General features: G+C 36.7%; 1 protein-coding gene across 7 annotated transcripts in view; it reads right to left on the bottom strand.

Annotated features, from left to right (window-relative positions):
* The window catches only part of STAG1 (STAG1 cohesin complex component), a 350463-nt gene that overhangs the window by 29557 nt on the left and 302816 nt on the right, over positions 1–18090 (bottom strand). For all 7 annotated transcript variants that reach the window (XM_059663860.1, XM_059663856.1, XM_059663857.1 and 4 more), the window contains one exon: positions 17450–17530. In XM_059663860.1, coding sequence (XP_059519843.1) covers positions 17450–17530 — 81 coding nt within the window. The remainder of the gene's footprint in view (positions 1–17449; positions 17531–18090) is intronic.

The following is an 18090-nucleotide window of genomic DNA, read 5'->3' as shown; positions in this document are numbered from 1 at the left end:
GATAAACCCAAACACTAAGTTCTATTTACCTATGGAATGCTCAGTATGATTTTCTTCAACCAATTTTCCTTTATAAATATGGGCTTAGGCTATTAAAATTGTTAGTCATTCCCATAAACATACTAGCTGTAAGGCGAGGGAGCACAGCAGCACACTGAAAAAATCAATTAAGCAACAAATGTGTACTGAGTTTCTCTTATATTCTCATCATTCTGCAAACTGTTAAGGGAAGACAGATAACTTTAAGACAGTGCCCAGGTGCTCAGAGTTAACATCCTAGCAGGAAGTCAGACCAATTAGAGAGTAAGTGTTTAAATTTTTTTTTATTAACTCTATAGTAGAGAGAGATGAGTTAGAAGGACTTTCACAGGAGGATGGGCTTTAATCTAAGGTTGGGTGGGTGAACAAGATTTAATTAGATGGCCATATAATATTTGATAGCAAACATTTGAAAAACATAAAAGGAAATTTAAATTTATCAAGTACCTATAATGTGTCAGACTCTGGATTGAGGGCTCACTGCTACATAATTTATCGATTAGAAGTAGTAGTCATTATTAGCAAGGGTTTGAAACCAGGACTGTCTCAGATCAGAGCTCATATTCTTCTCACTTAGTAATGAGCAAAATGCATGCAGATAATTCAGATAATTTCCACAAAATCACTTCATGGAAATGGTAATGCCCTGGGCTCTACTTTGATCCTCTTTGGACTGCACCTCTTCCCATGAATGAGGAGTCTGTTGGACCAATGGCATATGCCCACTGTGTCGATATTTAAAATGGTAATGAAGATAATTAAATGAGAAAGACAGATATAGGAATTACTTTTTAAAAGTACTCTATTAAACTAAAATTCTTTTAGCCTTTTGTACCAATGACAGTACTCAATGCTTTGTTGGACCTATACATCCTAAATAATGATACTTATATACATGTTCCCTTTTGCTAACATGAGTGCAGTATTTGGAAGGAGTAAGCTCTCCTTGTGCAGAGTACTAAAAAAACTCACTGCCTTGCAAACCTTTAGTGTTTCAATGTAGACGAACATCCAATAATCAACCTCAACAGTACTTTACTTTCTTTAATTTTAAAGATAATACATTAGGGGAAATTTATAATGCACAAGGGAACAGGCAGCTGAATTAGAATATAAGGAGTGCTATGTTGGAAACCCAGAGTCAAAAGTAGTCACTGAAGAGTTCCCAAAGAAGATAACATGCAAGCTGAATTTTGAACAATTACTAAAAAATATCTAGCTATAATAAAAGATGTTCCAGAGGGTACAGGATGTTCAGGAGCCTGGAGGTGCTTTTGAGAGACTGTTAATTTATTGTAGCCGGGGCTTAAATAGGCAGTTGAGTGAAAGCCAAAGAGAAAAACAGGATCCATTTCCATTTAAATGAAAGACCATTAAAAATGCCATGTTAAATAATTTGGATATTAGTCTCATGGCAATGAAGAGCAACTGAAGGATTTTTATCATGAGTGCTAAAATTTTGTGTAAAAAAATCGTATTATAACCAGAACAGGAGAATGATGTGGAAGACAGAGACTAATAGTAGATACAATCTTCTGTTGTGGGCTTATTACGTACCAAGTAGGGGCCATAAATTTAAACCTCACAATCACTCTATGAATTAAGTGGTAATACTACTATTTTGCAGATGAGAAAACTGAAGTTAATAAAACTGAAGTTAAATCCAAACTATTTTAAGTGATAGAGTAAGAGTCGAAACCCAGGATTACCCTGACTCTAAAGTTCATGTTCTTAATCATTATTCTGTATTTCCTTACATATTAACAAAAGCCATAAGAGTAATCTAGATTGAAGGCCTAGAAATAAAATGTTGGCAGTAAAGATGTGAATAGCGTAGATGAAAAAGGTGTTCTATGGAAAGTAACTTCACAGGATGAACCAAAAAATGCCTAACTGGGCAGGTCATGGTGGGTAGGCATGCCCTTGGCATATAATTTCTTTAGTAAAGGTTAATCTTTGCTTCAAGCAAGCCCTGTCCATTGTTTCTGTGCATCTAGGTCAGTGCAGCAAACTGCGGCTCGCGAGCCACATGCGGCTCTTTGGCTCCTTGAGTGTGGTTTTTCCACAAAATACCGACGTCTGCACACGGGCCACGAAGTTTCAATCGCACTGTACGTGCGCGCCCGCACGTGGTATTTTGTGGAAGAGCCACACTCAAGGGGCCAAAGAGCTGCATGTGGCTTGCGAGCCGCAGTTTGTCGACCATGGATCTAGGTTAACATACCTCTAATATGATCACACTTTCAGATCCCTCTTAAAGTGTGACTGAGATAGAGTATGTGGCGATATGGCCATAACCCAATAAGGGCTGCAAGAGATAGTAAGACCTTAGGTTCCTTCCTTAATTTCAAATGCATAAAAGAAATAGCAAAACTTTTATTCTTTTTTTTTAAAAATATATTTTATTGATTTTTTACAGAGAGGAAGGGAGAGAGATACAAAGTCAGAAACATCCATGAGAGAGAAACATTGATCAGCCGCCTCCTGCACATCCCCCACTGGGGATGTGCCCGCAACCCAGGTACATGCCCTTGACTGGAATCGAACCTGGGACCTTTCAGTCCGCAGGCCGACGCTCTATCCACTGAGCCAAACCGGTTTCGGCAAAAACTTTTATTCTTTAAAGCACTTGAGATCTTGCTTTCCAGCAACTGTTGTCAGTTTTGGCTCAAATAAACTCCTATAAAAATTCTGTACGCCCTAGCCCGTTTGGCTCAGTGGATAGAGCATCGGCCTGCAGACTGAAGGGTCCCAAGTTTGATTCCAGTCAAGGGCACATGCCTGTGTTGCAGGCTCAATCCCCAGTGTGAAGTGTGCAGGAAGCAGCCAATCAATGATTCTCCTTCATCACTGATGTTTCTATCTCTCTGTCCCTCTCCCTTCCCCTCCGAAATCAATATAACAAAATAAATTCTCTACAAGTTTAGATGTTTCTTATGTCAACATGTTAGTAAACTTTAATTTATTTTTCTCCTGCCAAACGGTCTCATGTCAATTTGATTAGACCAGTCAGGAGAATCTTGAAGGGTAGAGGATGATCTTTCCACCTCAACACTACTAACTGGCTATGTGGCCTTAAAGAAATTACTTTGAATCTCAGACTTACAGATTTTTTAAATCTATACAAAAGAAGGTTGATATATGTATAATATGAGCTTGTATGATATTCTGTGATTCTGCTGAATTAACTCCTACGTCAGTGATGGCGAACCTTTTGAGCTCGGAGTGTCAGCATTTTGAAAAACCCTAACTTAACTCGGGTGCCGTGTGAAATATTTGCAACCATAGTAAAACAAAGACTTATATTTTTCATATTTATTTTATATAGTTAAATGCCATTTAACAAAGAAAAATCAACCCAAAAAATGAGTTCGCGTGTCACCTCTGACATGCGTGTCATAGGTTCGCCATCACTGTCCTAGGTAATCAAATGAGACAAATTAAGTGCTAACTGGTAAACCTCCTAGTATTCAAAGGATGAATGTTCACTGTTCCATTGCTAGTACCTAGAATAGTGCTTGGTACATGGCAGGTGTTTGTATTTACTGAATGATATGTAAGTACACAGACGATACCACAACCCTAGGAACAAATATGTAATGTGTTCATCTTATCAAAAAATAAATAGAGCTAAAAAATGATGCTAGGAGGTATTAATGTTCCTTTATTCTCTTAAAATTCCTGGTTAATGTGCAAAGAAGCAGCCTAGGGAATCAGCTATCTTTGGAATTAGAGGCAAAGGATTCCTTTAAAAGTCAATCATAAAACAAATATGAATTATGGAAAATGCTAAGGTAACAGTTGAATTTGAGAGATGATTACTTGCCAGTTCACCTGAAGAGTTGTGAATTTAATATCATAACTAAGTAAGCAGTCTACTGATGACTAATCAGTAGTAATATTTTAAGAAGAAACTGAAAATAGGAAGCAACCAAGGAAACAGAAGCTAGAGGCCTTCTTTAGCAGTAAAGATTGGATACAACCTAAATATTATTTGAGTCCTCCAGAAAGTTAATGTAATTATAATTAGATTCTGTGGATAAAAAAAGGGTTCTCCAATAAATCTGATTGCAACTAACCTCACAAGGTGATTTGATCATAAATTCCTAACTGCAGATCTTGGTAGGTATAAAAAAGCCCTGTATATTGTTCTTGTGTACCTAGGCTAACACACCTTTGCAATGCCAGAGTAACCCTCTTTTCAGATCCGCAAAGTGTAACCACCTTCAAGGCAGCACATAATCTTGTCAACCATCCTATAACCCAATCATACAGATTCCACCCTCTTACCCCCACTTTTGCTTTATCCCACACCTTTATGTAGTCTTTCTTAAATTCCCACCTTGATTCCAAATGTATAAACAGAACTGCAAAGCCGTAGTCCCCAGGTGCATTTAAAATACTGTTTCCTGATGTGTCCTTATTTTGGTTCAAATAAACTCATAACAATTCTCTACAGGGCCCTAGCTGGTTTGGTTCAGTGGATAGAGCATTGGCCTGCGGACTGAAGGGTCCCAGGTTCGATTTCAGTCAAGGGTACATGCCCGGGTTGCGGGCTCGATCCCCACTAGGGGGCATGCAGGAGGCAGCCGATTAATGATTCTCATCCCTGATGTTTCTATCTCTCTCCCCGTCTCCCTTCCTCTCTGAAATTAATAAAAATATATTTTTAAAAATTCACTACAGGTTTGGACCTTCTTACAACAACAACTGCATTGAGAGAAACACAAATACCAATAGCTTTGGGTAAATGTGCAGATACTGTATATTTAACAGAGTTAGCTAATCTCATAGAGTAAATCCCTTTGAACAGGTGGGAATTTATGTTTCCTGTGGACTTTGGAACACTGCTTTTATTCACTCCATGATTTTTTACTTCATTGTGCTGAGATCTTACTATATTTCATTTGACTTAAATAGAATTGTGATTGCCAAAACAGGGCCAGTTTTTGTTGTTGTTTTTTTTAGATTGGTGTTTCTCTTGTGCTCTTGATTCTTATTTTTCAAGGGGCATTAAAAATAAAGCTTACTCTATCAAACTTGTAATTTAATACTAGAGTTTTAAAATGGCAAATCCTGAACCTCTTTAAAAAATTTGAGGCCATGGTTGGGTAATTCAGTAGTTAGAATGTCATCCGGATGTGCCCAGGTTGTGGGTTCGATCCCCGGTCAGAGCACATACAAGAATCAACCAATGGCCCTGGCCGGGTGGCTCAGTTGGTTAGAACATTGTCCTATACATCAAAAGGTTGCAGGTTTTGAGTCCTGGTAAGAGCACATATCTAGGTTGTGGGGTTTGTTCTCTGGTTGGGGTGCTCAGGGAGGCAACTGATCAATGTTTCTTGCTCACATCGATTTTTCTCTTTCTCCCTTTCTCTCTCTACCTCTTCCGTCCCCTCTCTCTCAAATCAATGAACATGTCCACAGGTGAGAAAAAAAAATCAACCACTCAATGCATGAATAAGTGGAACAACAAATTGACGTTTCTCTCTCTCAAACCAATACAAAACCAAAACAGATATTAAAGGTAAGACTGCCTCTTAAAAGCCACCTATTTCAATATGATTATAGTAGTCAGTGAGAAAAGAGAATTTCATTCCTACACACACAAATATGTACAGATTTTAAATGGGTGATTCCTTTTCATTTTGTACCACAATTTTGTGTGTCTAGAGGAAGACCAAATTTAGCTGTTTTTTTTTTTGTTGTTTTGTTTTTTTTCCCCATAGCTAGGAAGTACCATTAAGATAATCCTAGCCCTAGCCGGTTTGGCTCAGTAGATAGAGCGTCGGCCTGTGGACTCAAGAGTCCCAGGTTCGATTCCGGACAAGGATCGATTCCCTTTTTTCATAATAAAAAAAGGGGCACAAAACTATTCTAGTTACCTAGAATAGGCAAATAGGGTTATTGACAAAGTGTGGTCAACAAGATCAAGGGGTTACCTTACTAGGCCAGGGATTGGCAAACTTTTTGTGTAAAGGGTCAGACAGTAAATATTTAGGCTTTGTAGGTTTTACAGTCTCTGTCCCAATTACTTAACTCTGCCACTGTACCATGAAAGCAGCTCTAAACAAGACATAAGTGGCCCTAGCTGGTTTGATTCAGTGGATAGAGCGTCGGCCTGCGGACTGGAGAATCCCGGGTTCTATTCTGGTCAAAGGCACATGCTCCAGTTGCAGGCTTGATCCCCAGTAGGGGGCATGCAGGAGGCGGCCGATCAATGATTCTCATCATTGATGTTTCTATCTCTATCTCCCTTTCTGAAATCAATAAAAATAAAAAAAAATAAAATAAGACATAAATGAATGAGCATGACTGTATTCCATTAAAACATTATTTAGGCCAGATTTGGCCCATAGACTGTAGTCTGTCCAGTCTATACTAGGTTATTAAGTTCTTTGGAGGCATAAACTGTAGTGCAAGCATGTCAAACTCGCAGCCAGCAAGGCCTGCGGCCCACTAGCCTCAAGTTTAACATGCTTGCTGTATTGAATACTAAACCGACAAGCTCATAGGAAGCCTGCATGGCGGGACTTACAAAACTGAGACCGAAAATAACCACATAGGATAGTCTGAATGTAAAAATTCCTAACTGAAAGCGGGTCATGGTGGGTAGTCACATCCTAGGGCAGCCGTGGGCAAACTACAGCCCGCGCGCGGGCCGGGTCCGGCCGGTTTAAAATGAATAAAACTAAAAAAAAAAAAAAAAAGACCGTACCCGTTTATGTAATGATGTTTACTTTGAATTTATATTAGTTCACATCACACAAACACTCCATCCATGCTTTTGTTCCGGCCCTCCGGTCCAGTTTAAGAACCTATTGTGGCCCTCGAGTCAAAAAGTTTGCCCACCCCTGTCCTAGGGCCTATAGCTTCCTTGACAAAGGGCAATCTTTACCTTAAGTGAGACTGTCTACCCTTTTTGCATCTAAGATAATATACCTTTGAAATGTCAGAGTAATCTTTTCTAGACCTTTCAAGGCACAACTGCCTGGCACCAGAGCAAAAGAATACAGAATTCCCTCATTGTTATCTTTTTAAAAAATATATATTTTTATTGATTTCAGAGAGAAAGGGAGAGGGAGAGATAGAAACATCAATGATGAGAGAGAATCATTGATCCGCTGCCTCCTGCATGCCCCCTACTGGGGATCAGGCCTACAACCCGGGCATGTGCCCTTGACCAGAATTGAACCCTGGACCCTTCTTTCTGCAGGCTGATGCTCTAGCCACTAAGCAAAACTGGCCAGGGCTCTCGTTATCTTGTTCCCAAAAACCATCTCTATGTCCTATGAAAGTTAATTAACTACTCTGTACCTAGCAATGTAAAATATGTTTCTCTATTTTAAGATTTTATCCAATCCCAGATATTTCCCCATTTTGCTTTCTCCTGTCCCCTTAATATACTACTAATGATTTCATGTAACCCTCTGTAAGTCTCCTCCTTTTATTCTAATGTATAAAACAAGCAGCAAAACTTCATTCTCTGGAGTATATTTTCAATCCGTTGAGATTTTGCTTCCCGGTAATTATTCTCAGATTGGCTCAAATAAACTCATAAAAATTCTCTACAGGTTTGGACATTTATGTCAAAAGTGTTCTATTTATCTGTACTTAGCACAATTACTGACACATAACGAGGCTCATTAAATTATTTTTCAGCTCAACTAAGTCAGTATCCATACTAAAAATGATAAAAACAGATGGAACTAAATTCATTCATTGGGGACACATCAGTGACCAAGAGACAAGAAGCCTTTCCATTGTAGTAGGATAGACCCTATGCAATACCTTTCAAATTGCTTTCTTATATGAGTAACTGCTATTAGCTTCTCTTTCTGGCGGGGGGTGGGGGTGGGGTAAAGGGGGTGGGGGGCGGGTAGGGAGAGTGTGCTACTTTCGTGAACACACAATAAAATAACTATTGAATATTTAACCCCAAATGTAATACCTAGTTTTCAGTGTTGTTGTTGTTCTTGACTATTTGAATCTCCACCTGCTGACTCCTGTCATTGTCTCAAAGGCTAATCCACTCACTTATGATTCAGGAACCCTTAAGCTGCCTACTGTAGTTCCAAAACATCTTCTGATTTCTCTTTCCTGTAGTGTACAAAGATGAAGAAAGATAAAGGAGGAATCAGAGGGACAGGGGAAAAGTAGTAACTGTTAGAATCAAAGTGAGAGAACTGAATTCCCAAATTATTCCAACATACACATGGAGGACAAAATCTATGCTGTTGTATCCCAAACGTACACTAGCTCCTGAGCATGTTTACATAGTCCTATAGCCTTACATGATAATAGTTCACTTAGTATCAATTCTTGTTTTTGGTACAAGAGAAGATTAGACTAGGACTACAATTTAACGTCATCAGAACAACAGCTATTGTTCACTGAAACACTTCTTTCTTTCTTTCTTGTTAATCCTCACCTGAAGATATTTTCCCCATTGATTTTTTTAGAGAGTGGAAGGAAGGGAGGGGGGTAAAGAGGGAGGAGAGAGAGAGAAAGAGAGAAAGATTAATACGAGAGAGACACCTTAATTGGTTGCATCCTGCACGTGTCCAACCAGGGCTGGGGATCGAACCTGCAACCCAGGTACTTGCCCTTTACTGGGAATCAAACCTGAGATCCTTCAGTGTGTGGGCCGACACTCTAACCACTGAGAACACCAGTTAGGGCCATGAAACGAGTTCTTTCAATTTAATCTTCCCAACAACCCCATCCAACAGTGAGTATCACACATTAGGAAAATAAAGTTCAGTGGTGAAGTAACTTGCTTATCTTTATCACAGTTGGTAAGAAATGGAACCAAAATTCAAACTTGGATTTAATTTTGAAGACCATGTTCCAACACAAAAAAATGCTGGAAATATACACTATTTATAACTGGGAGATATAATAAATATATATATATACATATATATGTATAATAAATACACACACACACACACACACATACATATATATATATATATATATATATATATATATATATATATATATATATATATATAGAGAGAGAGAGAGAGAGAGAGAGAGAGAGAGAGAGAGAGACAGCAATAAGAAGTCACTTAACAAATACCTAGTAATTATATATAGAATGGCCACTGAGGGAAAAACATTTCTAAAAAAACCTACTTAGGAAGGAAAATGCATTTCTATATCACTCAGGGGATATTAAGACAACTATATCTTTTCTACTCAAATAAATGGCCCGACAGGAAAGTAAACTTCTTTTACCATTAATTTGGCAGAGAAAATATCCAATACCTGTACAAGAAAGAAAGAAGTTTTATGTTTTGTTTAAATTGTTAATGTTGCTTTAGACCTCTGATAAGCTCAGTTAAAACACATTATTACTTTATAATAATTGTCATTTAGAACAAATCTTTTCAGTCCTGGCTCATTACTTAGATGATGAGGTATTAAATATCCTAAGGTGTCTGAGTATTAAGGTGCTTTCAAGACCTGTGTAAGTAAAAACATCATCCAACTGGACAGGCTAGTGAAACTGAGGTGGCCTTAAGGGATAGAAGGGTATTCCCTATCAAATAGCAACTCCAAGACAGGAGGCTCAGGAGTAGACAGGTTCATAACAAAGCATGGCATTTATATATATACTAGAGGCCCAATGCACGAATTTGTGCATGGGTGGGGTCCCTCGGCCTGGCCGGAGGTTGGGCCGATCAGGGCTGTCTTGCCCAGTACCAATGTGGGGAGTGACTGTGGGAAGTTGACTGGCCCAGGGAGGTTGGCTGTAGGAACACACTGACCACCAGGGGGCAGTTCCTGCATTGAGCATCTGCCCCCTGATCGTCAATGTACATCATAGACCGCTCGACCGCTCATTTTGTCGACCTGTTGTAAGGTTGCTTAGGCTTTTATACATATAGATGAATATACATATATATACACACACATATATATATTTAATTGATTTCAGAGAGGAAGGGAGAGGGAGAGAGAGAAACATCAATAATGAGAGCAAATCATTGATGGGATACCTCCTCCACACCCCATACTGGAAAATGAGCCTGCAACCCGGGCATATGCCCTGACCAGGAATTGAACCATGACCTCCTGGTTCATAGGTCAATGCTCAATCACTGAGCCACTGTGGCATGTTGGAATAATGACTTGTAAGTTCTTTTCTAAATTGAACATATTTACTTCTGGCTTCCAAAGATCTTTTTGAATTTTAGAGTTGGATAAAATCCGAAGAAGCTCAGAATTTGGTCTAAACTCCTATCTACTTCTGTAGTCCAGATTAAAAAAAAAAAATTCTTAGCACTAAACAAGAAATGGATATAAAACAAGACTTGGATCTTTCACCTCTAACCTTCCTAGATCAACTAATCAGGCAGTTGAGGTAAGATATAATATTAACAAAAACACAATTAACAAAGAACAACTCTGAAGTCATGAACTACTCATAGGGAAGGCTTAAAACTAACTAGATAGTTATTGAGCATAGAGTTCTCAAGAAATAAAAGGTAATGGGAAAGATTCTAGAAAAAAAGAATAAAGTAAAATGATTATAACATTGCTAAACATTTTTTCCTAGAGGGATAGCCATTATTCCCACTCTTGGTCCCATTCCCTCCCCCCTCTGCAGGTGAAGAAGTGGTACCTGTATTTTGATATTATAGGAACTTGGGGCAAGGACCTGAGCAAGCTATCTCATTCTTATTCATTGACATTCTAAAGGACTGGGGAGGGAAAAGGAAAAGGGGAAGTATAAAAAGTAGTCTGTTGATTATTTTATATTTGAGCCTATTTCTAGTACATTTCTAGGAATGTATGCTTACATGAAGAACAGCAAGGTTAAGTGCATCTCCTCATGAGTCTGGCCACCTTCACCCTAACACTGCTCTTCCCCAGTCTGTTTAGAGGTTAAACAAGCTGGAATTTGCAGAGGAGACCCTTCAGTTAAGAAGGCAATGGAAGAAATTTTACAGCTAAACACCTCAATGATAATTTGACCTGTAGCTACATGAGGGATATTGACTTTCTTTAATTTAAAGGATTAGGAAAAGGGTCAGGATCCAGAAGGCAAGAATGTTTGCCCCAGGTCCTCCCTACTGCTGTCTAGAATAGAAACATGCAGGGTAAGGCTAAGAACACTGCAAATTTAAGATTACAGAGAGTAGGACAGCTCCTCCCAGTAGGAAAAATAAGTTCTAGATCCCCAGGCCAAAAAAGGCAATGGGGCATTATTTTAGCCCTAACTCTTATTTACCTGGCTCTTTAAAAGTCTTTGTACATGTCCAGAAGGAGCTGAAGAAGAAGGATGTTTTCTGCTAGAGAGAAACTGAAGGCTGCTTCTACAGGACCAGCACTAGGGGGCACCGGAACAAAGTATACTGAGCATGACCTGTGAGACTGCCAAAGAGCTTCAACTCTGGAAATTAGGGGGAATAGAGGAAATACCCAATGATGAAACCCAGTGCACTTAGATTTCAAATAAAGATCTAATCCTGTTCTTGATATAGTCTTCTCATATATTCATTTTATAAAATAGTGTTTACTGTTTAGTTAAATCATAATTTGAATTTAAACTTCAAATATAACTACCATTCATATAATAGATTCGAAAAATAAATTTTAGAACGTACTGTCTAAAAAACAACTTGGCAATATGTATCAAACCTTAAAAGTATAATCTTTGACCCACAAATTCCATTTCTAAGACTATAAGATAAAACAATTTAAAACACGGAACAAGCTTTTGCACCAAAATGCCGATCATGGCATTAATTTTATTAGTTAAAAAGTTTACAAACTAAACATCAAAGAGAGTAGAGTGGTATGGTAAAATTAATTATGGTATAGCTATACGATGGACAAATGCATACAGAAAAAATATCTATCGACATTTCTTTTAATAACTGAAGGAAATCCCATGTTAATTGAAGAGGAGACATAAAATTGTATATACATTATGATTTCAATAAGATTGAAAAATATGTAAAAAGAAAACACTAAAAGAAAATATACCAAAATATTAACAGTGGTTACCTACAGGTAGTAAAATTAGGACAATTTATTTTAACAATGAACATGTACTCAAGAAAGAAAGCCCAACTTTATGAAAAGCACTTTACCTTATATTTTACACCCAAAACTGACACATATAATTTATTAACTAAAGATGGCAAGTGATCGCTTCAGAGATTTAACAGTAAAGGAGTTTCTATAAATGTACTAATGAGTAGAGAAAAACAGTGGTCAGCTGGTTAGCTCCTTCACTAGCTAAATGGCTCATTCCATATTATTAACATAACTAGAGGCCCAGTGCATGAAATTCAAGCACTGGGGGAGGCGGGGGGGGGGAGGAGGTTCTCCTCAGCCCGGCCTGTGCCCTCTCGCAGTCCAGGAGCCCTTGGGGGATGTCCAACTGATGGCGGGGAGTGGGCCTAAGCCATCAGTTGGACAGCCTTAGTGCTGTTGTGGCGTGAGCCTGGCTTTTGGCTGAGTGGCGCTCCCCCTGTGGGAGCACACTGACCACTGGGGGGCATCTCCTGCATTGAGCATCTGCCCCCTGGTGGTCAGTGTGCATCATAGTGACCGGTAGTTCAGCCACTCGGTAGATTTGCATATTAGCCTTTTATCATATAGAATACTTCAAGCATGTCAAATTCACGGGCCATGGGCTGCATGAGGCCCACAACGAATATTTTTGTGGCCCAGCCAATAAAACGATATGTAAGAAACGTTTTAATAAAAATTTCGTAACTTTGCCGAAACCGGTTTGGCTCAGTGGATAGAGCGTCGGCCTGTGGACTGAAGGGTCCCAGGTTCGATTCCAGTCAAGGGCATGTGCCTGGGTTGCGGGCACGTCCCCGGTGGGGGATGTGCAGGAGGCGGCTGATCGATGTTTCTCTCTCATCGATGTTTCTGACTCTCTATCTCTCTCCCTTCCTGTCTGTAAAAAATCAATAAAAATGTATTAAAAAAAAAATTTCGTAACTTCATTTTTACAATATTCTGTAATACATAATTATTAATAACGAACTACAATGTTCGCTAATGACTATTATATACAATCGTGTTGCATTCATTTCCCTTATGCGCCTTACACGTAGGTGCACCATTTCTCTCTACTAATACTAGCAGCGAATATTTTAGTAGCTGATCACCCCATCATTAGCCTTGAACTGACTTGTTTGGTGTGCGCAACAGGACATATTTCACTTTAGGAGAACAAGAAAAACAGGTTTATCTGCATTGTTTATTAATTTGTGCAGTTATTCAGTGTCTGGTAAATTAATGTTCAAGAAAAAAATACTACTTTTAATTAAAATGTTCTATTTTGTTAATGATTACTCATTTATTTCAGCCCTTTGTGTTCAGCATGTTTCTATCGAAATAAACCTACGTTTCTATGAAAATTGAAGCTTTTGTTTTTTTGTGGCCCACATAAACTTAAACCTTGTTTATTTGGCCCGTGTTAGCCTTTGAGCTTGACATGCTTGAAATACTTCAACAACAGAAATATTAATTAATGCAGTAAGATTTTCAAGTTGTCTATAAATAATCAACATTATAAATTAAATATTTAGACCCCAAGAGCCTACTGAATTACTTTTAATTTTTTTTTTTTTTACTTTTAAATTTTAGAAAACAGAGGGGAAAAATATTTTAGGTGCATCATTACCAAAGTCCTCCATATGTTTTAACTTTAAACCACTGGCATTACAAAATAAGCCATTTAAAACCATAGTAACTTTTCATTCAAATGCCTTTATAGATACAGAATGATGAAAAAAAAAAAGGCTATATGACATGATTTTTCAATATACCCAACTGATTAACAGACATTTGGATTTAGTGAGGAGTCAACCAACATGTCAGCCTTTAGAAAATAATTTTTAAAAAGCCACAATAAAACTCTCTAGAACAAGTTGTATTAAAAGCTTAATAATACAAGAATTTAAAGAATGTTAACAGAAAAACAACTAGATTGAGTGAGATTCAAAAGACTTATAATTTTAGGCAAGCCCAATTTTTCTAAGTAATCAGGTTCCTTATCTGTAAAATAAGACTATGGTAATATCTACTTTATAAAATGAAGATTTAATTAATTTAGAGCATTTATATTAAAGTGATTTACAAAATGACCTCTGAACCAGGAGGTAACATTTCAATTCCTGGTCAGGGCATATGCCCAGGTTGCCGGCTTGATCCCCAGTCGGGGGCATGCAGGAGGCAGCCGATGGATGGTTCTCTCTCATCATTGACGTTTCTATTTCTCTCTCCCTCTCTCTTCCTCTGAAATCAATAAAAATATATATTAAAAAATAGTAAAACATCAACAGTGTTAATAACAATCTCCCCCTGTAGGCCTTATCTAAAAAGAACAGGTTTCATCAAATAATTTCTAAATTCTCTGATAGCTCTAATATTACATTTATAAACAAAAGAATAATGCTATTATTGCAAATAAGATATAGAACACACTAAGCATTTTTCTAGTATTCAAGTTCAACAACTGTGAATTATATGTGATAAATCAGACCTAAGTTTAGAATGGAGAATCAAGATGCTTTTGTACTAGTAGTCTTAAAAAATTAATTTTTGTGATAAAATTATCACTTTTAAGAATCACCAACAAAACTACCACTCAAACAGCATCAAAAGGTATAAAGTGAAAAGTAAATTTCTTCTTATGTCTGCCCCCAAAGAATTTCTATTTCCCAGAGATAAACACTGTTAAGATTCTAGTATATCTACCCAGACATCTTTAATATAGCAGTTATTAATCATAACATAGATTACAGAATTTTAGAGACAGAAAAGGTGGCACAATACAACTTTCAATTTTATAAATAAGTAACCTTAAACACAGGTAAGAGATTTTTAAGATTGTTATTAGTATCTGGAAAGCACTTTACAATCGATGTAAATGCTTTGACATAAGTTGTCTGCTTTAAATTTTTCTTTTTATTGCGTTCACTGGGGTGACATTGTTTAACAAAATCATACATGTTTCAAGTGTATAACTCAACAAAACATCTGCATACTGCATCATGTGGCCATGACCCAAACTAAAGTCTCTTTCTGTCCCAATTTATCACACCTTTGCCCCCTTCCACCTAACCCCATCCCTTTTCCTCTCGCTATCACCATGCTGTTGTCTGTGTCTCTGTAATATAAGTGGCTTGCCGCAAGATTATTTGCATAACAATATAGTCCTCGGCTAGAACTATAGTTATCAATATCTTATCAATTGGGATGTTAGTAATATAAATTATATGTGTACAAAGCTTATGTATGTGGCTATTAAATTTTCGAAGATATCCTATATAGAAAGCTTGAAAATTCCTAATCTAGTAATTATTATATGAGTCATTAAAATAATTGTTTTAAAAGAATCTTAGCAATGAAAGATTAATTTTTTTAAGTTTGCATGTATCTTGAAGATTCATGCTTTTTAAGATTATCACTTAGAAAACCACTTTATAGACACAACTGAACACAATAATTACTAAATATATTTTAAAAGAAAAATTATCAACAACTTCAAAGTGAGAATAACTTGAGAGACACCTATGTAAGAATTTCACTTATTATATAAATGAACAAAAATCTATAAATAAAAATCAACTGAATAATGAAAACACCTAAAACATGCTATAGCACCCTAGCTAGTTTGGCTCAGTGGATAGAGCATCGGCCTGTGGACTGAAGGGTCCTGGGTTTGATTCCAGTTAAGGGCACGCGTACCTCGGTTGCAGGCTTCCAGCCCTGGTTGGGGTCATGCGGGAGGCAACAGATCAATGTGTCTCTTTCACATCGGTGTTTCTGTCTCTCCCTCTCCCTTCCACACTCTCTAAAAATCAATGGAAAAATATCCTTAGGTGAGGATTATAAAAAAAAAAGAAGAAAAAAAGATGCTATATCATTGTTTCTAGCATAAAAGAAATCAGTGCTGGCCACAAAATCTGCATTGCTCTCCTTGCAATGACAATCAAAAAATCTGTGCCTCAGATAAGCAAAATGACCTCAGTGGGGGAAAAAAGAATGCAAAACCAACCAGAATAAATTAGAATAAAAGTTAATTGTGTGTAACATATAATAAACTCTTGTTATCAAAATTTAACTTACATATATTCAATCTCCGTTAATTTTACCAAATTAACGAACATTTTAAAAAACATGAGGATGTAATGCAATTTTCAAGTGGCTTTGGTTACTACAAAAGGTTAACTTTAGTTTTTGCTTATCAAGACTAAATTGTCAATAAAATAAAATAAAAACAACCAGGAAGCTAACCAATATATCACTATTCTTCTAATTAAAAACAAAAAACTCCAATTACTTTCTAAAGGCAGTGAATTCCTCAAACTTTTAATCATAAGGGTAAAAAAATGCTTCATATCAAGTTATTGATTCTGTATAGAAATGTATTATTGACCTTCTTTATTGGTTGAACAGCTTCTGTTTTGTTAAGACGAGGAGATGTAAACATCCTAATATTTTGATTTGGTTCTTTATCAAGCGTTTGCTCTTTACTCATATGTTCAAGCCACTCTCATTTCAAGAGCGATATAGACTTTTTAAATTAAAATCTCGTTTTTTATTTTTTAATGCACCACTGAAGTAGTATAATTTTAGGGTGAAAACCTGTGTGAAAGCCAGCTCATGGTTATACATCTTACTGGGACACCTGTTTTCTCCCTTTTAATCAGTGACAAATTTAAGACATGCTGTTTTCCTTGTATTTCTCCATTCATGGAGCTGGTGTGGGTTTATTTCTAATTTACCCTTGAGCTGGGAGTAGCTCTTTAGGATCCCAAATTTTCAGGGAGGTGTGTGCTACCTGTAAGATATTCCACGTTGGGAGGGCCTTATAATTTGTCTAGATTAGAAAAGATCCTTAAGGTTAAGTAGGCTTCAGTGCTTTGCCGACTCTCTTGCATTCTGGTTCCATTTAATATCTGGTTTGTACCTTTTTGTTTTGCATGGTCAGTCAAAAATTAAAAGTTGAAAAAAAATTATCCAATAATTTGAGTTGTTTTTAACAGGAGTGTTGTTCAGTTTGAGTCCCAAGGTGCCATGATGTCAAAACTGAAAGCTGCATACTATTATCTCCCAATATTACTCTATTTTTTATAGCATGTTACCTATCAGACCTCTTTTGGTTTCTACAATGGTTATTTCCTATAAGAATTTTAACTTTTGTACAAATAAAAGTATATATCTATTGCTTGAAGACTGGTTATCTTCCAAAAAGATAAAATACACTTACTCATAGGATAAAACAAAAATTGATAACAAAAAAATTATTTTATATTTTAGTCAAGATAATTTGCTGTAACTAATAACAATAACTTATTAAATATAAATGAATGGAGGTTATTTTATTTTAGTAGTAACTCTTCTGCCTACAGAAACTCTTACTTACTTTGGAAGGAGAACCATCAGTAATTTTCACCAACTGCCAAAGAATCGAGTAATGGGAACACTGCAATGCCTGTACGACTATCTGTATCAAATAAAAAAATTCAAACAAATGAGACATAATTTACATTTGTACAGTTTATATCATACAATATGTATCATAGCTTATAGGCCAAAAGTTTTATAGAATTAAGGAGCATATATAAAATAACATTTGGTAAAAAAAAAAAAAAAGAAATACATCATCCTAGAGGCATAAATGTATGGAAATTTAAAATAATAACCATTTAAAAAAAAAGACAATATTACCAAATGTTCACTGTCTGAACTCTGTTCTTAAAACAGATATTTATTCAGTATCTGAGCCTAGTGCTAGACACAGGGGCTTAAAAACAAACATATTCCCTCATCTCAGAGAACAATCAACTGAAAAGACAAATTAGTAACAATTATAATAATTTAATAATTGGTCTGATAAAGTATACATACATGGGGTAATGTGTTGAGGGGAGAGAAGAGGAACTCACATGTTAGCCAGGAATAGAAAGTGATAATGGTTAGGAAAAACTTTCTAGAGAAGCAAAAATCTATACTAAATCTTTAAAGAAAGATGTAAGATTTAATCTGGTAATAAAGGGAAACATA

This window comes from Myotis daubentonii, chromosome 14 (genome assembly GCF_963259705.1).
Source record: "Myotis daubentonii chromosome 14, mMyoDau2.1, whole genome shotgun sequence".
Lineage (NCBI taxonomy): Eukaryota > Metazoa > Chordata > Mammalia > Chiroptera > Vespertilionidae > Myotis > Myotis daubentonii.
The sequence above is the reverse complement of the archived record's forward strand: the minus strand, read 5'-3'. Positions and strand labels throughout refer to the sequence as shown.